Genomic DNA, 26,384 nt, shown 5'->3' with positions numbered 1-26,384 from the left:
CAGTTTCCTGAACAGGTGTTGCCAACTGTACCAAATTGTGTATTGTCTTTTTGAACTAACATTTAGTAAATACTAGGATAAAAAAAATCTACTTTAGATCTGAACTGAATTCTAACATGGAGACCTTTTAATTAGCCAGAAAATCATTCATATTCTGGAAGTTAAAAAATAGAAGTTTATCAAAAATTTAAAAAGTCATTTTGATTGTACTGTCTTCTGAGGTACCCAGGCTTAGAAGAATATTGTACACAGACTCTTCCATATCCTCTTCCCCCGGTCCAGTGAGGACTTCAGCATATTGGAAACCAAAGTAGAGTAATTTGGAAGGAAAATTGTTGCATGTACTGCTGAAAACAAGCAAAACTACAAGCCATTACTGGGGCAAAATTAAGAATGAATCATAGATATCAAGATTTCTAGTCACTGAAGTAAGAAGACAAAGCAAAGAATGACTAGGAGTGCCACTTACACACACAGATACAAACTACACAGAAATATTTTTGTATTGAAAGCTGTATTGACTGTGGATTTGGGTGCTCAATTTTGGGAGATACCACAAAGGGCCTGATTTTCATAAGTTGGGTGCTTTGTAAACACTCTGAAAATCAGGCCTTTTACAGATGCCTCAATTTGGCCAAAATGTGAGGCATTCAAAACCACGACATTTTTCACAATCTTGGCCTTTAAAAAGTCTGCAAAAAATACCTGTTTGTGCTGATTAATAAGTGGCATTTCCATGTCCTGGCTAGGAGATGCCATCAACTGGCGACGTTGGGGTGTAGCAGCAGATGCCTTTTGTTTGTTCCTACACACGCAGACCAAGAAGAAAAGGCAGGCAATAACCAAAGGGATGGCTATGCTAGGAACCAGAATGTAGAGGATCCCCATTTTGCTGTTGTCACGTGGACCTGTTGGGATTTAAATATTTATTGTTTTCAGGTGATGTTGTTTTTTTAAAGTATTCAAAAGCAAAGTAAGTTTAAAAAAACTCGTGTGAATATTGAGAATAATCTTTAAACAAAAGAAGCAAATCACATGATTTTAAAACAGAAGTTACATTCTAAGTACAGGCTTTTAATTCCATCAGCCACAAACTAATTTTCCGTCCAATATTCCTGAGAATAAATGTTGAATGGACATGGCAACTAGTGGGTTCAAGGATACGCAACGAAAGCATTGGATCCATTTAATTTATAGTTTATTTTACATCTGAAACACTATTTTTGAACTTTCCCAGTACAGAAACTGCAGAATACAGACTGTTGTGAAACTGCATTAACTTGCTTACTGGATGAAGTACAGTGATTAGTCTTCATCATTATACATGTAGGTATGCATGCACGGGTGATCTCAATGTGATAAACTGCAGAGCCATATGACAAACAGTCCTTATCATCCAACTTTAACCCTTTCATCAGCACTTTGCCCACTACTTTAACTCTGCCAACACTACTGTGTTGGCCCACAAAATGTGAAATCTCTCCCCACCTCCAAATTATTTAGATACCATTGAACTTTTTGGTATCAAGGTAGTCTTATTTCTCAGGCAGACACGGATAAAAAATAGTGTCAATATATTTAATAAAGGCTCTCTAAAGAATTTCTAAAATATTTTTCTGTAAAATGTGTGGCATATACAGAGTACAGGACAGCATGGTATGGTACAAAAGGTTTTATTGGCACTCATGTGGGATGCCTTATGAAATTTGTGACTATGCCATTTGTGAGTGCTTCCCTCCCAAACTCATATGAATAAAATCTTCATAACACATCATCATGTAATATAGATTTTTTCTTTTTAAGTCAAATCAAGTAATGAAGTGAGGTAAATCAGAAATTTTACATTTTACAGTTTTAATTTTAAGTACTGCCTGTCTCTAATGAAGCAACGTTTGTGAGGCTTATACTTCACACTTATCGCAGCAGGGATCGTGCCTTTTTCCTTGTTCTGCACAGTACTGAGTTCACCTTTGGCACTCAAACTACCAGTAATGGCTCTAGAATGAATTCTATGCTAATGCATTGAAGCTAAAGGGACTGTACTAAAGTGTCACTATAGGGCAGGACTCCGTTGGGTTAACTAGGATGGCTTCTTGCTAATACTAATGCAATACTGATTCATGAGCATTTTCACTACTAGGTATTTAGTCTAGAAGATTTATTTTAAAATCATGATCTGCATGGTGCCTTTGATTCTATGCTTTTGATTTTGTTTCCTATAACCAAGTATAATGCTTTATCTCCCTCTACAGGATGTGTGAATTATCATCTCCTTTTTCCAATGCCAAAGCTGGGTAAAGCCGACTTTTGTTGGTTTCTTGGCTTAGTACATAGATTGCCATCCACCTCAAGGCCAGACTGAGAATCTATGTTCTCCAAACTAAGATGCCTTAGATAGAAACAGTAAGATAATGCTGAATAGCGTTAAATAAAACCAAATTATTTCTTAACCTATATTCAGAGCAACACCAACTATATTAACCAAATCAGAAACTAAACTGTATACGGAAATATGGATATATTAAATGTATGTAATATCGTTAATTATTGTCTCTGTTTTTTGCTCCAGAAATACAATAAATAGGCAGTACAGAGTTCCAGGCAACAAACTTTGGTCTGAAAACAACATTACAAATGTGTAACAAGAAACAATGGTGCCACACTACAACCAATGAAAACATTAGAATTGTAAATTTCTCAATGAGTGATACTCTAACAATTAGCAATATTTAAAACCATAAAAGCTTTAGGACAGTAGTAAAGGGGAAATAAAAGAGAATACATACTACAAGACGGTACTTCACACAGTTCCATGCGTACGTTTTTATTCTGTGTAAAACACCAGGGACCATCCATCTGACTTCCAGGATTTCGGCAATATGCATGTCCACCTCCTAGCTCTGGAAACTGTGTGCTTGTCAGATCATGGTTATGAGGATGCTGGGAATTCCAATGCTGACAATTGTGGCCTGATTTGGTGACACTAATGGTCCCTCTATAATCAGCTCCAGAGCCATTGTAACACTGGTGATCTGTAACAAGGGATTTCACATAAAATTAAAATAAATGAAGAGAACACTTTATTACTGCTGTTCTCACATGTAGAACTTCACCCATTAGAGGGAGTGCCATGAACCCTAAGAAGCATGGGAAATTATGCTTGCTATTAGCCCCTGGAGCCAGAGTTGATTGGCTGACTCCTTCCCTTGCTTGGTTATTCTCTTTCCCCTGATCCCAGTTGCTTTTGTTTTCTCCATTCCCTCTGGCTGGTATCTTTTCCAACTCCCTGGCTGATTTTTAATCCCTCTTCCCCCACAAACACACCTCTTTGGCTGATTCTGCTTCTCAGCTACCTGGAACTAATCAGCTCCTAAGTACCTCTGCATTGCAACTCAAATGGTTACATTTCATCCTAATTGACCCCGACCAGCTCTACAAAACTGCCCCTGCTGCTCAACTCTGCTGATTGCTAGAAGAGGAGGAGGTACTGAAAGGATGGGAATTCAGAGTAAGCTTAGCAGACTATGAATCTTGCCAGCTATCTACGTATAGTCATGTTAGTCTAATGTAGCTGAGCATGTGGGTATGGCGATCAGTTATAGGGGAATGGAGTAGGTAGAGAAAAATAGCAGTATACACTAACAATGAATCTAACCCTTGGATGCTAATAAAACACCCACAGATGTATGCATCCAGTATAGCAAGGAGAATTACACTCCCAGCTTGATTTGCAGGATTAATAGTCCATATTAAAAGAACGAAAGTTAATTATCCTAAAATGTATAGTTTCTTAACAGCCATTTCAAGTGAAGCTTTTGTGACCTACTTAAAGATTACTGAAATTCAAACAAAACCTACACATACATGGATACGGAGTCTCAGCCAAGAGGCCAAGGACTGAACAGGACAGGTGAGTGAACTGCACTCTTACTACACAGGGATCCTACAGAACAGAGTTGTGATACACTGACAGTGGCGTGGGGAAGCTTTCACTTGTTTCTGGTGTACTTCTTGTGTGGATACAGGCCTTTATCTTCCAGAGTTGTCAATTCAGCAGCTTTCATGATCACTCAATTCCTCTAAGCTTCCCATCTAGCTCTATATTTTGCAACAGTGCAGGTTATGATCAGTATTATGCATTATGAAAGGCAATCAGATCTCCTTATGAAAACATTCAGTATGACAATAAGTTTATGTAGCTAGAGTCACTGTAGACCATCTCATTTTATAATCTTGTCAGTGACAAGAGAAATAAAAAAGCTCAAAGCTTGAAACATTAAACCTTACATCTGTTGAGCCGTTCTACAGGGATCCCAATTCTTATGCAGTTGGCAGCCTCCAGAGTGTCAGGCAGTGGCAGGTCCTCACACTTGGGCAGTTGTAGTTGCATCAGGATGAGGGGATTGGACCTAGCAATGTTATATTCCTGCCTACAGAGGTCATTCTCCAGAACTTCACATTCATCCCGACACAGCTCCCTTGGCTTGGGGGTCCGAGAGCGCTCATCACACAGTGGAAACACAAAGTGGCAGAATGACGGAATGGCAAACTGCGAGCACTGATCAGATAAATGGGTAGAAGTGCCAATCATGGTAAATGCGGCTGGAAATAAGCAAAAATTACTGGATGAGCACTAGTACATAATAAACTAAACAAAACAAATAAAAGTTTTTACGTTAACACAGCACCCTGTGTCTTGAAGGATCTCAAAGCCTATCTTCGTGCAGTATCAATGAGGTGGAGTGTGGAAGCTAGGCCGACAAATAATGCACAGAATAGTGGAAAGGAAATATTGGCTAGACTTAATGGGGCAAACCCAAATGCTGTTGTATCTTTAACGTCCATGCAGAGTGCACAGGACCTCAGTTTCGATGGTGTGATTCAAGACACCCTTATAGAGTAAACTGTATGGTGCTTAATTTATTTGTCTTAGAAGGACTGAGCCAACCCTGTCAGGACTTGAATCTGTAGTGTCAAGGTTTCTAGTTAGGTCAAACCTGAGTTTAGATCACTAAGCCTCATGCTTTCATTTTCATCAATAAGCCAGGCAATCTTTATTTTCAATCCTTGCCAGACAAAAGGAAGGACTCTATTAACATTTGATGATATTTTACAATAAGAAGCCCGATAGCAGGTGCTGAGATAAAATGCATATTGATAATCCCAAAGCCCCAGTCCTATTAAGACAAGTGTCACAACTCACTAAGGACTTGATCCTCCCCATAGGCACTGAACGCCTACACACTGCCATTTATCTGGGAGTTTTCTTTAACGTTTTAAAGAAGAAGAGATAAATAATGATGTGCATCATGTATCCGAGGGATGAATCAAGCCCTAAATATAGTAATATTCCCACACAAAAAAAATTAACTTTGAGTTAGGGTTGTTAGACCGCTTATTCCACCAATGCAAACCATTAAAAGCAAGGAAATAAGCTGTTAAATCATTCAATGCCCCGTCTATGATCCACTCATTAGGTCCTCTCCTCAGCTTCACTACCATCCTTCCACCAATTATGCCAACATATCTCTTCCTGAACAGACAACGTGCTGCTGCTTCAACTTGAGCCCTGTTTACTGGTTATAAATTCAGGTGCTTTGATTATTAACATAGGCTTTCATCAGTTCTATTGTAAGTAGTTCTGTAAGCGTCTTTGTACTGGAGTAAGTGCAAGTAAGTGAGGTATTGTTTTCAGACGGCAAAACAGCTGTAAGATATGCTTCTCTGTAAAGTTTAGGAGAAAATGTCAATGTGAATGGGTGATCTAATTGTTAGTGACCGTTCGAAATTTGGTACAGACAAGGTGGGAGAAGTAATACCTTTTACTGCACCAACTTCAACAACAGGTATTACCTCAGTCACCATGTCTCTTTAATATCCTGGGATGAACACAGCTAAAATACTGCAAACAACTACATTTGGTAGTAATTTTTATGTAGGTATTACAGACTTCAGATCTGCATACGTGAGTGATAGGTGTATTCTGATGAGGACTTGGTATTGTTGGGTGCTTGAAGAGAACAGGGTTGGGGGTGGAGACAGCAGGGGCTGAAGTATGCCTCACAGATGTGCAGGAACATCAGAAACGTGAGGGAGGCATGTTCTTACTGGTGCACCAGAGAGCCAAGGCAGCAGTGCTGTGGAGCAGAGTATCTGCACAGGGGCCTTGGCTCTTGAAGGACTTTCTTATCAGCACTGCTGCCTTGGTGCACTGGGGCAACCTTCAAGGCCTAATGCCTTGGCACAGAGACACTGGTGCCCCTCCACTCCTGGCCTACTGCACAAAAAGGCTCTTCCCTCTATCTTAGTGGTTTGCAAACTGTGGGTCGCAGAATGTAAGGCAGTGGGTCACGGCAGCTCTGGTCAGCACTGCTGACTGGGCCGTTAAAAGTCCCATCAGTGGTGCTGCCCGGCTAAGGCAGGCTAGTCCCTACCTGTCCTGGCTCCGTGCTGCGCCCCGGAAGCGGCCAGCAGCAGGTACAGCTCCTAGGTGGGGGGCCTCAAGGCTCCAAGTGCTGCTCCCTCCCCGAGCACTGGCTCTGCACTCCCATTGGCCAGGAACCAGCCAATGGGAGCTGGGGGGAGGAGGGCACGGTGCCTGTGGGTGAGAGCCGCACGCCTCCACCTAGGAGGTGGACCTGCTGCTGGCCACTTCCGGGGCGCAGCAGGGCCTGCAGTGCCAGGAAGCCTCCCTTAGCATTCCTGCTGCGCCGCTAACCGGGAGCCACCCAAGGTAAGCTCACACCCCAGTCCCCTTCCCCAGCCCTGAGGACCCCCAAACCCTGAGCCCCCTCCTGTACCCCAAACCCCTCATTCCTGGCCCCACCCCAGAGCCCGCACCCCCAGCCCAGAGCCCTGGCCCCCTCCCGCATTCCATCCCCCTGCCCGGAGCCCCCTCCCACACCCCAAACCCCTCATCCCCAGCTCCATTGGGTCATGGGCATCAACAATTTTCTTCAACTGGGTCGCCAGGAAAAAAAAGTTTGAAAACCACTGATCTATCCCCTGCACATCCCTGATAAACCCTCATCTCCCCAAAGACCCACTCAACCCTTCATGTTTCTCAATCTGCCTACTCCCTCAAAGTCTCCCTAGAAGCCATCCTCATATCCCCTAGCCTCTAGCTTGCTTCCCTTATTCACCAGGTATACTTATCTAATTCTTCTTTGAACTCAGTTATACTTTTGGCCTTCACAGCATCCGCTGGAAACGAGTTCCACGGCTTGACTATGCGTTGTGTGAAGTACTTCCTTACGTTTATTTTCAACCAGCTGCCTATTAATGTCATCGGGCCATCCCCAGTTCTTGTGTTATGTGAAGAGGTAAATAACACTTCCCTATTCATTTTCTGCACACCATTCATAACTTTATAGACTATTACCATATATAATTCGATCATAAGCCGACCTCCCCCCAAGATGGATAAGTAAAAATGGAAAATTTTTATGACCTATTCATAAGATGACCCTATAATTCAGCGGTCAGCAAACTTTGGCTCCTGGGCCATCAGGATAAGCTGCTGGTGGGTCGAGATGGTTTGTTTACCTCAAGCATCCGCAGGCACGGAGGTAAGCCTAATTAAACAAAGTGTCCCGGCGCGCCAGCTGCTTACCCTGATGAGCCAGGACAGAGACTGATGGGGAAATTTTTTGCGGGGGGAGCAATCCCTGTGGCCACCCCCCACATGACCCCACCCCTAGCCTGGGACCCCCACACTCTTCCCATCTCATCCCTTCCCACCTTATCTGGGGAGGGCCAGGGGAGGATGTCTCTGGCCTGACCGGAGCTGCTCCAGCGGGCCAGACCGGGCGGCGTGGCCGCAGCGTGTTCCAGCGGGCTGGGCCGGGTGGCGCGGCCACAGCCTGCTCTGGTGGACGGGGCCAAGCGGCCTGTCTGCAGCCTACCAGCCCCAGAGCTGCAGCTGCTTCGGAGGCTGGGGGGAGAGCAGCATGGCCAGAAGCGGAGAGACTCTGGCCCCGCCTCTTCCCTTCTGGCTCTGCTGGCTCTCCTTGCACCTTCTGTTGTGGGGAGGGGCTGTGTCCCATCTCTTCCTCTCTATACCCATTCATAAGCCAACTCCCTTCTCTGGTGCTTCCCTTTTTTACTAAAAAAATTCGGCTTATGAATGAGGATATATGGTATATCCCCCCATTAGTCGTCTCTCTTTTCTACGATGAGCAGCCCCAGTCTTTTCAATCTCACCTCAAAAAGAACCTGGCCCAAACCCCAAATCATTTCTCTTGCCCTTCTCCGTACTTTTTCCAATTCTAATATATCTTTATGAAATGATAGGCAACCAGAACTGTATGCAGTATTCAAGGTGCAGGCATACCATTGTGACGTTATGATATTTTCTATCTGATTATCTATCCTTTTCCAAATGGTTCCTAACATTGTTAACTTTTTTGGCTGTTGCTGCATATTGAGCGGCTGTTTGCAGAAAATTATCTAAGACGACTCCAAGACCTCTTTCTTGAGTGGTAACAGCTAATTTAAACCCCCATAATTTTGTATGTATAACTGGCATTATGTTTTCCAATGTGCATTACTTTGCATTTATCAACACTGAATTTTCATCAGCCATTTTTTTGCCCAGTCACCCAGTTTAGTGAGACCGCATTGTGACTCTTCACAGTCAGCTTCGGACTTAACTATTTGGAGTAATTTTGTATGATCAGCAAATTTTGCCACCTCACTGTTTACCCCTTTTCCAGATAATTTATGAAAATATGTTGAACAGCACTGGTCCCAGTACAGATCCCTGGTGGCCACCCCTCTCCATTGTGAAACTGACCGTTTATTCCTACTCTTTGTTACCTATCTTTTAACTATTTAGTGATCCAGGAGAGGTCTTTCCCTCTTATCCCATGACTGCCTACTTTGCTTAAGAGACTGTGGTTAGGGATCTTGTCAAAGGCTTTCTGAACGTTCAAGTGCACGGTATCGACTGTAACACCCTTGTCCACATACTTACAGACCCCCACGCCAAATAATTCGAATAGATTGGTGAGGCATAATTTCCCTTTACAAAAGCTCTTCCCCAACATATTGTGTTTCTATATATGTCTGATAATTCTGTTCTTTACTATAGTTGCACCTCATACAAGTACTGTAGTGCAATGTCTTTGTCATGAAAGTGCAACTTACAAATGTAGATTTCTTTTTGTTATATAACTACACTCAAACAGTGTAAAACTTCAGAGCCTACAAGTCCACTTGAGAGCCTACAGTCCTACTTCTAGTTCAGCCAATCGCTGAGACAAACAAGTTTGTTTACATTTACAGGAGATAATGCTGCCCTCTTCTTATTTACAGTGTCACCCGTAAGTGAGAACAGGCATTCGCATGGCACTTTTGTAGCCAGTATTGCAATGTATTTACATGCGAGATATGCCAGACATTCGTATGCCCCTACATGCTTCGGCCACCATTCCAGAGGACGTGCTTCCATGCTGATGACATTTGTTAAAAAAAATAATGCGTTAATTAAATTTGTGACTGAACTCCTTGTGGGAGAGTTGTATGCCCCCTGCTCTGTTTTACCTGCATTCTGCCATATTACAGCATGTTACATGTTACAGCAGTCTTGGATGATGACCCAGCACATCTTGTTCATTTTCAGAACACTTTCACTGTAGATTTGAGAAAACGCAAAGAAGGTACCAATGTGAGATTTCTGAAGAGAGCTATAGCACTCGACCCAAGGTTTAAGAATCTGAAGTGCTTTCCAAAATCTAAGAGCGACAAGGTGTGGAGCATGCTTTCAGATGTCAGAAAAGAGCAACGCTCCAATGCGGAAACTACAGAATCCGAACCACCAAAAAAGAAAACCAACCTTCTACTGGTGGCATCTGACTCAAATAATGAAAATGAACATGCATTGGTCTGCACTGCTTTGGATTGTTATCGAGCAGAACCCATCATTAGCATGGATGCATATCCTATGGAATGGTGGCTGAAGCATGAAGGGACATATGAGTCTTTAGCGCATCTGACACAAATATCTTGCGATGCAGGCAATGACAGTACTATGAGAACGCCTGTTCTCACTTTCAGGGACATTGTTAACAAGAAGTGGGCGGCATTATCTCTTGTAAATGTATGCAAACTTGTTTGTCTGAGCGATTGGCTGAACAAGAAGTAGGACTGAGTGGACTAGTAGACTCTAAAATATTACATTTTATTTTTGAATGCAGGTTTTTTTCTACATAATTCTACATTTGTAAGTTCAACTTTCATGATAAAGAGATTGCACTAAAGTACTTGAATTGGTGAATTGAATAATACTATTTTGTTTTTTACAATGCACATATATAAATATAAAGTGAGCACTGTACACTTTGTATTCTGTGTTGTAATTGAAAGCCATATATTTAAAAATGTAGAAAACATCCAAAAATATTTAAATTAATGGTATTCTATTATTGTTTAATAGTGCGATTAATCAAGATTAATTTTAATCGCTTGATAGCCCTCCTAATTACAGACTTCGGGTACTGTTGCTCTCTGTTCATGTGAGAAGGACCAGGGAAGTGAGCAGGTGAAGGAATAAGCCTCCTAACAAGATTCCTCTAGAGAAAGTACTCAGGGGGAAGAGAAGGAGACAAACTGAAAGCTAGGAGAGCCTGACAAAGGGAGTCCTCTGATTAGAGACACCTTGCCCCTCACCACCTACCCCTTTTGGAGAAGGGGTTGAATTTGAGATACGGTGTAAAAGTGTGGACAAACTGACATGTATTGGTGGAGGGATTAAAACACCATAAATAAACTACAAGTTGGTGCTTACAAGCACTAAGGTCTCAGGGCAGTCTGAGTTTGCAAAAGAGGAAATGGTATCGCACGCTGCACTGTCACAACTCAGGGCTTGTCCAGGATTAGCTTGTATCCATGAGAATGGAGAACTTAACAGAGAAGCTGGTGTAGAGATCTGGCAGTCTGGGTGACGAAGGGAACACTGCAATGGTGGTGGAGCCACAAAGAGATATGCAGAAGACCGTCCTGACTTTCCAACCCCACAAGAAAGGAAACAGTTCTGGCCTGCCTGGTACGCTGAGCAGTGAAAGAGCCTTCAGGAATTTATAAGGGAGCAAGCTCAGGTTCAGCAGCAACTCTTGTAAAGTTTGGTGAGTCCTGCGATGGGAAACCGAGCACAGGACTCTGGAAGATGGGACCTGCAGGTGACCCTGATGTAGTTTTGCTTACTTTAGAAAAAGTGGACATAGGAGCCAGTTGGGACAGAACAATGTGGGCCCTTCAGCAGCCACCCTGTTTAACCAGGGAAGTACAGTTTGCGTATATGGCTCTCAGTAGAGACTTTGCCGTGGTTAAGGGAGCCACCCTGAACCAGGTGGGTGTGTCCACAGAAAAATACTGCCAGAAATTGAGACCCACAAGATGGACTAGGGGGTTACAGCCCTGTGCATTTGCACAGAAATTAACAGACTGTGCCACTCATTGGTTAAGGCCTGATACCCAAACTGGAGCGGGAGGCAGGAGAGATTATGGGCTCTGATTCTGGAACAGTTTCTTCAGAGTCGCCCTGACAATACCAGAGTATGGGTTAGGTGCATCAACCAGTTAATTTTACAGAGGAGTTTGCAGAGGTGGACATTCCCAGAGTAAGTCGGTGGGTTATGGAACTAGATCTGGGGAGGAGGAGGAGGAGGAGGACTGGGACACCTACAGCTGAAAAGGGCCCCAAGAAGATGAAGGAGGTGCCCGACGAAACTCTGGCAGGGGCTTGGGCCACAGTGTATTTCCAATGTGGACGTGACAGACATATACATGGACTGTGGGCTTTCACGGTTTTGTGGGTAGGCCGAGACCCCCAGGCAGGGAAGAAAAAAGAAAGTACTGTACCTACCATCTTAGTAATGGTAAGAAGGAGGTACCAAGATAGGGAGGAGGCGCCAAATGGATCTAGTGGACGTGGCTTCATTCCTTTTGCTAATAAGGTGGGAGTTAATGAAACCACAGAGGATACTGGAAGTAGGGTCAAAACTGAATGTGTACATGGGGACATGAAATTCTGCCCCATGGCACAGGTGTCCCTGGAAGTCAAGGGGACATGAAGGTGGAAACATATAGAGGTAGTGGATGGATTGCCCCACTCCCTTGTAGTGGGCACAGAGGCCCAGGAGGGAGGAAATACAACCTGCAGAACAAGGAAAAAAACGTAGAGGAAATAAATGAAATTATAAGCCGCGGACAGAGAAGTCCCCCCACTGACGTGGGGGTGGGACCAAAGGGTTCGGAGTGTGGGAGGGAGCTCAGGGTTGGGGCAGAGGGTTGGGGTGTGGATCTGGGGGGGGGGGTGGGGATGAGGGGCTCTGGGCTGGGGTAGAGGGTTGGGGTGCAGGGGGAGAGGGCTCTGGCTGGGGGTGCAGGCTCTGGGTTGGGGCCAGGGATGAAGGGTTTGGGGTACAGGCTGCTTCGGGACTACAGTGGGGAGAGAGGACTCCCCGCAGCAGCACCTGGGCTTGGCGGGAGAGGTGCCTCTCCTTGCCACGATAGCTCCGGGCCTGGGGCTGGGGCTGCGAAATAGGCACCCCTCCCCTGGCAGGGCCGGGCCTGGGTTTGGGCTGCCCACCCCCTGGCTGCGGCAGGTCTGGGGGCTGAGTTGAGGCCGGGAGAAGGGTGCTCCAGCCGCAGCAGGTCTGGGCCGAAGCTGGGCCGCTCCTCCCCCAGCCATGGCAGGTTAGGGGCTGGGCTGGGGCCTGGGGAGGGGTGCCCTTCCCTCATAGGTCCCAGCCAGGCAGGTTCCCTGAGCACCTGTGCGTGGCTTAACAGGCTGCTGCATGGCCGCGCAGTTTACATGGAACTTAGGACCCCATCAACAACAAAGAGGGCACAGGCAGGGAGAACAGCTCAGCATGCTGCCCTTGGTGTGATGACATGTGGGCAGAGACATAATTATGAGGACAACCCCCATCCACCCAATGCAATTTTTGTGGGTGGAGAATGGATGGACCCTATAATAGGACCCAAAATGAACAACATGAGGACTAGAAGGGGCAGAAGCCTGATAGATCCTCCTGTAAAGAAGGAAGAGTATGAGGGAAGAAACTCCTAAGAACATAAGAACAGCCATACTGGGTCAGACCAAAGGTCCATCTAGTCCAGTATCCCGTCTTCTGATAGTGGCCAATGTGAGCTGCTTCACAGGGAATGAACAGAACAGGTAAACTCCCTTCTGTTGGGAAAGGGGAGGAGGTATGTGACAGAGTACTGAGGGCTAGCACTTGAGCAATTACTCTAGTCACTATTAGGACTAATTAGGTTTCCCTGGGGAAGACTTAATTGGACAGTGGTGTGTACCTGGTTACCAGGCTAGATTGGCACTAGTGAGCTGATTAACAGGGAAGCTGTATAAAAGGGCACAGGAAGAAGGCTCAAAGGCTCAAGGGAAAGAGAATGAGAGAAACAGAAGGCTAGGATAACCTGACAAATGGAATCCTCTGAGTAGAGACGCCTTATGCTCCATCCCCTCCTTTTGGAGAAGGGGTTAGAAAGTTGAGCTACAGTGTAAAAGTGTGGAAACACTGATGTGTTTTGGTGGAAGGATTAAAACACTGTAAATAAAATACATGATGGAGTTTACAAGCAAGAACGTCTCAGAACACTGTGTTCATGGAAGAGACGGGGGTACAGCACACCACTCCATCATCACACTTACATACCACAGTTAGTAGTTCTGCAGTTGGGTATTTGAGTTCCTTCAAAACTCTTGGGCAAATATCATCTGGACCTGAGGACTTATTAATGTTTAATGTATTAATTTGTTCCCAAAGATCCTCTGTTGACACCTCAATCTGGGACAGTTCCTCAGATTTGTCACCTAAAAAGAATGAGCCAGAATGCATGTGAATCAACATGCACAAAGGAAGTTTGGAGTTCTTGAGGGCTGAGGTTGTTTAGCTAGAGAAACCCAAAGAAAGGTGAAGAAAATGGCAACTGTCAAGAAGAGTAAATTAAACAAACAAACAAAAACCACAGCATGCACAAAGGAAGTTTGGAGTTCTTGAGGGCTGAGGTTGTTTAGCTAGAGAAACCCAAAGAAAGGTGAAGAAAATGGCAACTGTCAAGAAGCGTAAATTAAACAAACAAACAAAAACCACAGCACATCAGCTGGCTTTTCTTTAAATTGCAAGAGTTGGCAACACTGTGAATAACTGAATACTTCACACCACCACAAAATGTCAGGCTACCACAGGTAAAATTTGCTCTTCAGTCCCTGAACAAGAGTATTTTGTTCTTCAGTGAAGTAAAAATGACTGCAAAGACCATATTGTTTACTTCAGTGAAAAAACAAAAACTGATTTTTCAGTGTTAAATGATACAACAATATTGCTAATCCTGAGCATTCAAAAATCATGAGTCAGATCTCCAATAATCATGAGATTGGCTTAAAATCATAAAAATAATAAATTTGGGTCTCTGTTTATTTGCCTTCTGACTTTTTGAGTCTCTAGAGGTCGTGTTTACAAGCTTTTCTCCAGAGCCATAAAGGCTGGAAAGTTTTTTTTAAATGAAAGCTGAGATTCTCAGATATCACATGACTTTAGGAGATAAGATTTTAATTAAAAATACCAAATATCAGCTGGCTTTTGTTTAAATTACAAGAGTTGGCAACACTGAACTGAATACTTCACATGACCACAAAATGTCAGACCACCATAGGTAAATTTTACTCTTCAGGCCCAGAACAAAACCCATACCTACATGACATTTTAACTGTCAGTTTTAGCTTTGGACAGTAGGTGTCCCTACTACCCATTCACAAAGAGCCACAGTCTTCACTATACAGTATATACCTCTACGCAAGTACAAATGGAGAGGTTTGGGTTTGTTTTTTTAAAAAAAGAGATTGCTTATTAGTTGAGAAACAGCTAACAAGCTCAATCCCCAAAATACGAAGATATTTGCTTAAAGGCTTTCAATATACACTGAAGGGTTACATTTAAGAATCTCCACAACAACTGAGCACATTGCAAAATCTATAGCAATTAGTCCACAAGGCATTTGGTAAACATCTCTCAAAATTCAGATACTTTAAAAATACTATTTGGTCATGCCTTCTCATTACCACCTATATATGCACTAAGGCCCCAATCCTGCAGTTGCCTCTGCATGGTGGATCCCTGCTCCTGCACATGGCCACATAGAAATCAGAGGCACTCTGGGCAGGCACAGGGCTAATGCCTGCACAGATCTATTTGCAGGATCTGGGTGTAAGTGCTGTATCAAACTTTATTAACTGACATCAACTCCACAAAAAACATAATTTGAACCCCAGGCCTGCATACTAAACACACAACCCCCACAAACACCAATATTACTCAATCAGCATGCGGAAGGCCACATGTATATGGGAACAAATTTAACTTGATCAAAAAGTAGCTACATTTTCTGGAAAACCTCACTGCAGCAAACATGTTAATCCTTTTCTTAAGAGTTCAAATATACAGTGATGATGGTGAGCGAAATGGTAATAAATAGGATCATGTTTGGTTTGCTTTGCTCCTTAGAGGTGTATGGATTTATCTGACTGCTCTAGCAGAGGGGCATTAGAATCAACTGCTGCTAATATCACTGATCACTCTGGCGTGGTTCTGTGAAGAAACTGAATGTTCATCTACTGTGCCGGAAAAATAATTAAACTTTTGAACACCAAATGTTTCTGAGCGTGTATCAAAATGGTGTTCACAGAAAGAATTAGCAGGAGTAGAGCATGGAAAGGTCATTACTTCGTTTATATAGATCAATGTTAAATCAGAACTCTCCTGGGATTTTGCAGAAAAAGGGAGGAAGCCTAAGGACAAAGTCACCACAACAGTTTTTCATTACACTACAATGCACTTGGACTTTTAAAAATGTACTTCCATTTGAATCTATCATGTAAAACACACCAATATAAATTACAAGCTGTTAAAGAGTCAAGCCTTTGACACTTCACTTAAGGTGAAAAATGTTTTTAACATGATAGCAGATTTTTGGCCTGTAAAACAATGTTTTTCGAATACAAGAGAGAGAAAGGGGATTGCTTATTCAAACCTCACTATAAGGGTAACTTATTGATAAGTCTATGTGGTAATAAAACTAGTAATGTTGGCACTTGAACTGGATACTGGAACAAATGATTATTGTCCCACTAGAGGCATATAATCCTACCAGTAATTCGGTTTTCAATTTCTCCTTGCATCTGGAGGGAGTCCACGTAAATGGTCCTGTTTCCAATGATTCGTGCACATGCAATTCCCCTGTAAGGCTGACAGAACCCGTCTTCATGGTAATCTTCTCTGCAAAAGACAAGGGGATTCTGTAAGTGCATCTGCAGATGTCCAGCTGTCCCCAATGAATTTTTAAGGAATATACTCTTAAAATGACTTAAATCTGAAACTCCTCAATACTCCAGGTGCTACTGTCTCCCCTATGCCTACCTTCACACCACTTTGGAAGTATTTATGGGGGCACCACTGCAAACATCTAATTCAAGAAAGAAGGTAAAACCAAGAATAATCTCTAAATCATAGGCTAATGGTAATGGGATTTGACATATGAACCTATTAAAAAGCTGTTAAACTGAAACAGTAATATAGATCATGTTACACATCCTCATGTATTTCTGGCATCTGACTGCATTGAATACAATTAGGCAAGCAGTTGGCTCTCGTCTCCCACCTCCTTCTACAATTCTTTATTTCCTTAAGCAAATAGCAAAATAGGACTTGCCCAAGATTCATTTAAAATACGGCATAATTCTGAACCAAGAGTTGGATAAACAGAATGAAAAGTAATTAGGTGTTAACTTCTTTTCTACTCCCCTTGTTTAGATTCTTGAGACAGACACTCCTTTGCATGGGTGAATAAAGGGGAAATGGAGGGAAGCAAACCTGTCACGCTGTGGTCTCCCACAGGAGGGGCCATCTTATTATAGACTGCCATTTATTACATATTTGCCAAGTGCCTAACATAATGGAGCTCTGACCTGGTTGAAGCCGCTAAGCCAGGGGTGGGCAAACTATGGCCCGCGGGCCGGATCCAGCCCCGGCACCTCAGGGCCTTGGATCCGGCCTGCGGGATTTCCCCCCCGTGGTGCTGCAGGCCCTGCGCCGCTCTCAGAAGCGGCTAGCACCATGTCCGTGGGGCCCTGGAGGGGAAGGCAGAGGGCTCCGTGCGTTGCCCTTGCCTCCAGGCACCACCTGCCGCAGCTCCCATTGGCTGGGAACCGGGAACTACAGCCAATGGGAGCTTTGGGGGAGGTACCTGGACGGGTGACAAGGGCAGCCCGCGGAGCCCTGTCCCGCCCCGTCCCCCAGGGGCTGCGCAGGGACGTGGTGCCGGCCGCTTCCCGGAGCAGCGGAGCCTGCCCTGGCCCCGGTGCGCACTGCTGCCACCTGAGAGCTACTTTAGGTAAGCAGTGCCAGGCCGGAGCTCGCACCCCTCCTGCCCCCACCCCCCGGCCCAGAGCCCCCTGCCACACCCACACCCCTCCTGCACCCCAACTCTCTGCCCTGAGCCCCTGTCGCACCCCAATCCCCTGCCCTGAGTTCCCTCCTGCACTCTGCACCTCTCCAGAATCCCAACCTCCTTCCCTGAGCCCCCTCATACACCTCACACCCCTCCTCTTCCCCAATCCCTTGCGCTGAGCCCATTCCTGCACACCGCACCCCTTCCCCCCGCACTCCCTCCCGCACCCCAACCCCCTGCCCTGGCCCTGCATACAATTTCCCCACCCAGATGTGGTCCTCGGCCCAGAAAGTTTGCCCACCCCTGTGCTAAATCCTACCACAATATACATGTTAAACATTAATAAAATAAGAATTCATCCACAAATGCTGAATGAAGATTAACCACCACAGAGACATTTCACTTTTCTCCAATGGGAACAAAGGACAGGTTGAATCAGAAGCTTTCAGGACAAGTTAATTGCAACAGTGAACAGTTTTCAGCTGCACACTCATTATCGTATTAAAACCTCATTTTCTAACAATTCCTAAATACTCAGAGTCCAAAAAAATTGAAGTGTTGCACAAGCTGCACAGTTTAGTCAGCCCAGACCACCCCAATAGGAAAGTCAACGATCTCCATAATGAACTGCATGAATATGAAACCCGTTTGATCTCTTTCACTGTTCAAACACTGATCATGAGGAACAAAGTCAGTTAAGAGAACTATGTGTAACCATATCTCACCCTCCTGCTCCACCTCTCTGCCAGCATAAAGAATTTGAAGGAATAAGTAATCTAATTAACAAGGTTTTGGTGACAAGAGCAGTATGATCACTCAGGTTCAATTTGTTTATTTCTGTCAGAACTTGCAAATATCGTTCAGATATGGTGTATATACACATGTTAATACAGAGTTTCTCTGTGGAATGTTATAGTCAACTACTGATTAAACTGAAATATGGCCATTATCTTGGATGGGCACAAAAATTAACAGCAATCAGATGTCAGAGGTTCTGACAGAAGCAAGACTCTTGTTATTAAAATGCCATGTTCCAAATGAATCCTTTATATCTCTCTAATATAGCCCAGGCAAAACACTAAAATGAGTCTGGCAAGTCTGGCTGACAACTTCAAAGAAAACGATCTCAAATGCTTATGGGTCAATGTATTAAGAGATAAAGTGTAAGGTGGAGTATTAGCTGGTGTATGCTACAGACCACCAAATCACACTAGGGAAACAGGATGGTTGGCTCCTTATGCACCTACCTATAATGTGTAAGGAAAAAAAGCTGCATGATCACAGGGGACTTCAGTTTGAGTGACACATGTTGGAGGTCTCATGTTTCCAGTGCTAAAATATTATTGGAATTTCTATATATTATACATGACATTTTCCTAACTCAAAACATGTTACAATCAACACAGAAGAATTCTATAATAGACCTAATCTTGACAGATAAAGAGGTACTGATCACAGAAACTAAAAATTAATGGTAGCTTAGGTACAAGTGATCATGACTTGATGATATTTATAATGTGCAAACAGAATAAAATCCAAACCAGTAATATACACTTGGTGCTTTAGAGGGGCCAATTTCACAAAGCTGAAAACAATTCTGAGCCATATCAGCTGCAAGGAAGAATTTAATCAGAAAAATGTGGAAGATAATTGGGAATAGTTTAAGAACGTTTTACTACTTACCCAAGAAGCCACAATCCCATAATCGAGGAAGAAGGCCATACTGGTGAAAATCAATCAATCACTCTGTGTGTGTGTACCCCAAGTCTCTACACTGAGCCCCCCCGTCGCACCCTGCACCCCAATCCTCTGAGCTCCCTCCTGCATTCCGCACCCCTCCTGAACCCAACCTCCTTCCCTGAGCCCCCTCCCACACCCGACACCCCTCCTCTGTCCCAATCCCTTGCTTTGAGCCCATTCCTGCACACTGCACCCCCTCCCACACCCCGCACTCCCTTCCGCACCCCAACCCCCTGCCCTAGCCCTGCATACAATTTCCCCACCCAGATGTGGCCCTCGGCGCACACACACACACGCACACACACACACACACGTACGTATACATAAAATAAATAGAAGAATGGGGAAGTTGAATGTAATGAATATAAATCAGAAGCTAGGAATTATAGAACATTGATAAGGGAAGCAAAGGAACACAAGAAGAACTCTATGGCCAGCAGAGTTAAGGTCAATAAAAAAAGATTTTTAAAAGTATATTGGGAACAAAAAGAATCCTAATGATGGTATTGGTCCATTGCTAGATGGAAAAGATAGAATTATCAATAATAATGCAGAAAAGGCAGAACTGTTCAATAAATATTTCTGTTCTATACTTGGGGAAAACAGATGATATAGTCTTATCATATGAGGATAACACTCTGCATTTCACTAGTATCTCAGGAGGATGTTAAACAGCAGCTACTAAAGTTAGACATTTTAAAATCATCAGGTCCAGATAACTTGCATCCAACAGTTTTAAAAGAGCTGGCTGAGGCACTTACTTGACTGCTAATACTGACTTTCAATAAGCCTTGGAACAATGGGAAGTTCCAGAAGACTGGAAGCAAGCTAATATGTGCCCATATTTAAAAAGAATAAAAACAGGATGACCTGGCTAATTATAGGCCTGTCAGTCTAGCACTGATCCAGAGCAAGACAATGAGGCAGCTGATATGGGGCTTGATTAATAAAGAATTAAAGGAGGTGTAATATAATTAATACCAATCAAGGTGGGTTTATGGAAAATAGATCCTGTTAAACTAGTTTATCTTTGGTTGATGAGATTACCAGTTTAGCTCAAAAAGGTAATAGTGTTAATATAATATACTTAGATTTCTGTAAAACTTGATACTGCACAACTTTTTGACTAAAAAACTACAATGATATAGAAGTTAACATGGCACATTAAATGGACTAAAAGCTGGCTGACATTGAGTAGGTGTGTTTCTAGTGGAGTTCTGACAGGGACTGGTTCTTGGCCCTATGGTATTTAACATTTTTATCAATGGCTTGAAAGAAAATATAAAATCTTCACTGATAAAGTTTGCAGATGACATAAAAATTTGGGGGAGTGGTAAATAATGAAGACAGAGTGATCTGGATTGCTTAGTAAACTGGGCACAAACAAATAATATGTGTTTTAATACATTTAAACATAAACGTATACATCTAGGAACAAAGAATGTAGGCCACACTTATAGGATGGGAATTCTGGGAAGTAGTGATTCTGAAAAAAAGATCTGGTGCGCATGCGGGATAATCAGCTGAACATGAGCTTTCACTGTGATGCTGCAGCCAAGAGAGCTAATGCAATCCTGGGATGCATAAACAGGGGAATCCTGAGCAGGAGTAGAGAAGATATTTTACCTCTGATTTTGACATTGGTTTGACTGTTGCTGGAGTACTGTGTCAGTTTAGGTGTCCACAATTCAAGAAGGATGTTGATACATTGGAGAGAATTTAGAAAAGAGCCACAAGAATGATTAAAGGATTAGAAAACATGCCTTATAGACTCAAGCAAAAATCTATTTAGCTTAACAAAGAGAAGGTTAAGGGTGATTTGATCAGTCTATAAGTATCTACACAGGGAAAATCTACATTCATAATGAGCTTTTCAGTCTAGCAGAGAAAGCTGTAATATGATCCAACGGCTGGAAGTTGAAGCTAGACAAATTCAGACTGGATATAAGACATATATTTTTAATAGTGAGAGTAATTAACCATTGGAACAATTTATCAAGGGTTATGGTGGATTTTCCATCACTGACAATTTTTAAATCAAAACTGGATGTTTTTCTAAAAGATCTGCTCTAGGAATTATTTTGGGGAAGTTCTCTGGCCTGTGTTATACAGGAAGTCAGAGTTGATGATCACAAAGGTCCTTTCTGGCCTTGGACTCTATGAGTAGTAGTGACTTTGAGTACTATGCTACATTTAATCCTTTTGAAAAGGTAGTCATGTTCAACAAAGCTACAGAAATGGTGGCACAGATAGCCCACTCCACGATTAATGTTCAATTAATGTTACTCAGCTGCGCATATAGTCACCATGGGGCATAACACATGGAGCAAAAGTACAGGGGGAATTGTTGAAGGAAAACGAGAGGGGCTTCATTCTCCATTCAAGCAGAGTTCTTTGGAGTCACATGAAGCTTTTGATATTTGTCCCAAACTAGAGGCCAGTAACTGAATTTCTGGATAGAGCAGAAGTTAGAGTGGCTGAAAATAGGCAGAAACACAGCCTCTTCAATTTTCTGCTGCTTGAGCTGAAAAGGTTGCTCAGATCAACGTTACAAGAACAAATCTTAAACTTAACTCAGCAGCTCATGACAGCTCAGTCTGTCCCAGGCTACTGAGATCCTAAAGATGAACTGCAAAGGAAAAAACTTTTTTGCTTTTGTCTTTTACTAATTATTTATGTATGTTTAAAGATTACCTCACTTTTCCCAGGTTGTTATTGTTGGGGTTTTGTCATTGTTGCTGTTTTTTGCTTTCTACTTGTTTTTAACAGAGAGGTATCAAGAAGACTAAAAGTCTTTACTTCCTGCTTTGTTTGTTTGGCTTTTTTGCTGAAGAATACTCTCAAAGTCTGGAGACCTAGAGCAGCAATTTCTTAGGCTTGGTCTACGCTACATTGTTAGGTTAACATAAGCTACCTTGCGTCGAACTAAGCTGTGTAAGTGTTTTCATTTGTATTTGGTTCCCATCGACATTAAGTGCCTCTCTACAACAATTTAGTAATGCCATCTCCATGAGGTACGTAGACTCATGGTCAACGTAATTAGGTCAACGCACTGTCAGTGTTGATGCTGAGTTTCTTACGTTGACTCCTGAATGCCAGCAACAGTCATCCCATTATGCCTGACACTGACAATACAATTGACATAAGCACTCCTGGTGAGGACACGCACTGCCGACACAAGGAGCCAAGTGTGCACACACACAAACAATGTAATAACTGCAGTGGCTGTATACCAACGTAAGTTTGGTCAACACATTTTTGTAGCATAGACTTGGCCTTAGTGTTTCATTAAAGGGGAGATGCAATGCAATTTTTCTTCAAAAAGAATTATTCTCCCAAGTGTTTGTCAGTAGTTTTAAACAAACAATCTGACTGAACATTCCCATTTCTCTTAACACCCAATTTCAGTCTCTTGTGATGATAATCCCACTGGCCTTCCTGCACTGCAAGGAGTACTCCAGAAAAAGAGAGAAGTCAAGAACTGATATTTCTAATGTAAAATCAAAGAAGGAGAACAACCTTTTGTGGGGAAAAGATGGGGAGGGGGAAGGGGGAAATAAAAGCCAAGAAACACCGAGGTTTGTCTTTATGCTTCATAAGAAAAGAAAATGGTCTTTTTAACTTTTGTAGCTGATGTTCAACTCATGCCAGGCTCACAGGGCCCATGTCAGAGAGTAAAGAGGGCTCAGCATTGATAAGAGAATGTGTGTGGGGGGGTGCAGTTAGCTCCTTATCACAGATACATTACAACCTGGTTAAACACAGTCTCTCCAACTGCTATCCTACAACTTTGAATCTGTGAAAGGAAGGAAATAGATATGCAATATGGGGAAAGCAAAACAATAAACAAAGCCCTAGATTCCTTTTCTCTATAACGCAAAATACACTAGAGTGCCATCTTCCCACTCAGGTGGCATTTCAGGCCCCCATAAACCTTTTGTGTGCTTTGGAAACAGGAATGTTATAAGAGATCTTTCAAAATAATCTGTTATGCAGAACTGAAAATATCCTCAATTACTGTTGTTTTGTTAAACATTTATTATTTCCATATAAATAATCACTTTGCAATCATGTAACGTCAACTGTACTTAAAGGTTATAGAACAATATAGCTTCATGCAAACATATATCTCATTTGAAATATTTACAATATATAAAACGCTGTGTACGACAGGCATTGCATAAATATACTGAACCCACTAATACATACTATTTACACTACTATTATTAATCATGTTTATTATGTAGTGCCTAAGAACCAAATCAAGAATAGGGCCCATTGCGCTAGGGACTGTACAAACACAGAGCAGCAGAGCCCTGATGAGCTCACAATCTAACTAAGCAAGACTGGCAGGGTGGACGAAGGGAAACACCACACTGTGATGGCAGCAAACAGCAGGTTAGTGCCACAATTTCTTTTCTGGGGGGGAAGAAGGGGGTTTAGAAAGGAGGGGATCAGCTACATGGGCAGAAAAGGGAAGGGAGAGGTGACACTGAAGGGAAGGTGGGTGAGGGAACAGGGCAGGGGAGAGGGGAGCCTGAGCGACAGGTGTGGAGTGAAGAGACTGCGTAAGGGGGAAGGAGAAAGTTGCAGCAAACAGCCAATCAGCACAGTGCAGTGGCGGCGTTTTCCTCATCATGGCCCCCTGCAAAGCGCAATTCGGGGGCCCCTACTGGCATCGCTGCCAGTCATGTTAGGAGGGGTTTGTGTCCCTGCATCATCATGCTGGGCAGTGTTTGTGATTCACTTTGGCTTTCACTTTGTCACCAGGGACAAGTAACTGAGTCACCGTATCGGAAGCCCAACTCACTGCTTCAGACCCCACTGCGATTGCATGGGTTGCAGGTGCCTAATGCTGCCACTGAGCATAGAGCAGAGACAATCCAGTCAAAACTGCAGCAAGTTCTCTGAATGTCCAAAGATCCCTGCTTTGGCTGCAGCTGCTCCTCTGGGCTGGAGTGTCTGGCTGGCTCCTCTTCAGTTTTTTAGGAGAGGGGAGGCATCATCTGGGTTCTAGTACCCCCAAAGTGGCGGTAAGAGAGAGTCTCTGCTGCACTGTTCTGGAGCCAGAGGTGCTAAGGGGAGGGGTAGCTCCACCTGGCCCCCATTTTACCCTTTTCCCCCAGTGCAGCAGTCCCTGCTTTGACTGCTTATCTAACTCTTCTTACCGTCTAGAGTCTCTAAATATTACTTTAACTTTATAGATGATACTCCACCACCTAGACAAAGACATCAAAGAAAAGACCTACAAAACGAAGGGGCCTTTCTTAATGGAAAAGCTGAAATGGTGAAAAGAATAAACATGGACAGAATGCAACACATGATAACTGTAACACAATCTATTGTACACAACTGTCACAGCTGAACAGGCTGGAGGGCACATTAGAGGAAAATGTCCAAAGAACTGAAGAGTGACTCATGGAAACTTCATTCTATATTAAATTCCTTTCCTGGAGGTAAATAGGAATAGATAAACCAGTAAGAGCCTAAAGTGGGCATGCACTTGGTGTCCTTGACAATAAAGAGGATCAGACCCAGTGGCTTATGTTGAAAAATGTAGAATATTCCTAGTTTAAATTTGGATGTTAAAGATGATATTTCATATGTTAATACATGTTACAAAATCCCAGACAGAACTTCAGGCAACAGGAACACACATGATGGCACACAGGTTTTACATAGATGGTGCACAGAAACACGATGATTTAGAGATTTTTAACTATCAAACAGAAGGGTTCATTGAACGCATTTTGAAAGCAGGTACTGCTAAGAGGGACCTAATATTTGCTAATGAGAGCTTTTCTTCTTTCTGTCTTGGTCCCACAAACTCAAGCTAGAACATAAGGAAAACTTATACATTAAAATTACTTTGTTTAAGAAGTTAAAGATACCATACTCTTTCCTGCAAAGCTGTGTGTCAACAATAAACAGGAATTCTCTTACCTTGAACATTTAACTATTGACTAACAAATTGTTAGCTAAGGCAAACTAAGGATATGAATTGTTATCCATTAAGTAGGTATCCAGAACTCGTTTATATCCTGTTCAACTGCTACCAGTAACTCATGGCATTTATGCACTGTTCATGAAAAATTTAGTGTTTTACTTTAAATCAAAGATGTCTGTGACAATATGAGATAGAGAGACTCTTAAGTGTTCTTAGTAATAATGTTGATTCATTTCTCTGCTCCTATAACAATTAACAGATCGAACATTAAGTAACTAGGAGCCCAATCCTGCCAGATAAGTGAACTGGAGTTGAGGGAACTCAGCAACTTGAAGGATATTAAACCTTAATGCAAAAAAGCATTTAAGAATGTGCTTAAATCTGTGCCGATTCAGGAAAACAGAGAGGCAAAAGCGCATGTGTTTTCCTGAATCAGAGCCTAAAAGATTAAATAGTAAAGAGCCTGATGGAGTTTACATTTCTCCTGATCGATGCAAAAAATAAAAATGTAATTGTACAAATATTTGGTCTACAGGATTGTTAGATCTGGTCTGGTTATTGTGCAACATCTATTATTGTCACTGTCCACTATGTGCACCCAAACATCAAGATGATCAGCATTCTAAGAATCTAGACAGATATATTTCAGAAAATTAAGTTTTAAAAATAAATATCCCATTAATCTATTGTACCATATGTAAGTAACACAAAAGGATTACTTAAAATAATTTGAGGGGGATTTCTCTTTTAATGTAATAAATGGATAAATAGATTCATGGCCCCATATGATTGTTATCAAATTAGTAGGAAGAACCCTCATATTATATTCTAACAACCATTTAAGAGCAGAGGTGGGTTAACTTTTTGGCCCAAGGGCCACATCTGGGTGGGGAAATTGCATGCAGGACCATGAATGTAGGGTTGGGGCAGGGCGTTGGGGTGTGGGAGAGAGTGTGGGGTGTGGGAGGGGGTGTGGTGTGCAGGAAGGGGCTTAGGGCAAGGGGTTGGGGCAGAGGAGAGGTGAGGAGTGTATGAGGGGGCTCAGGGTGCAGGGGGGGATGCGGAATGTGTGAGAGGGCTCAGGGCAGGGGTTGGGGAGCAGGAGGGGTCTGGCAGGAGGCTCAGGTCAGGGGGTTGGGGAACAGGAGGGGTGCAGGCTCTGGCCTGGCACCACTTACCTGGAGTGGCTCTGAGGTGGCAGCGGTGCACAGCGAGGCTAAGGCAGGCT

The 26,384-nt window shown here is 43.1% G+C and overlaps 1 protein-coding gene across 2 annotated transcripts in view; it reads right to left on the bottom strand.

Moving 5' to 3' along the window:
- Positions 1-26,384, bottom strand: part of ROR2 (receptor tyrosine kinase like orphan receptor 2) — a 233,866-nt gene that overhangs the window by 3,529 nt on the left and 203,953 nt on the right. For both annotated transcript variants that reach the window (XM_037901665.2, XM_043547159.1), the window contains 4 exons: positions 16,171-16,298; positions 4,288-4,602; positions 2,787-3,032; positions 706-908 (listed from right to left, as the gene is read on the bottom strand). In XM_037901665.2, coding sequence (XP_037757593.1) covers positions 706-908; positions 2,787-3,032; positions 4,288-4,602; positions 16,171-16,298 — 892 coding nt within the window. The remainder of the gene's footprint in view (positions 1-705; positions 909-2,786; positions 3,033-4,287; positions 4,603-16,170; positions 16,299-26,384) is intronic.

Source organism: Chelonia mydas, chromosome 5, assembly GCF_015237465.2.
Source record: "Chelonia mydas isolate rCheMyd1 chromosome 5, rCheMyd1.pri.v2, whole genome shotgun sequence".
Classification (NCBI taxonomy): Eukaryota; Metazoa; Chordata; order Testudines; family Cheloniidae; genus Chelonia; species Chelonia mydas.
This window is presented reverse-complemented; position numbering and strand designations above follow the sequence as displayed.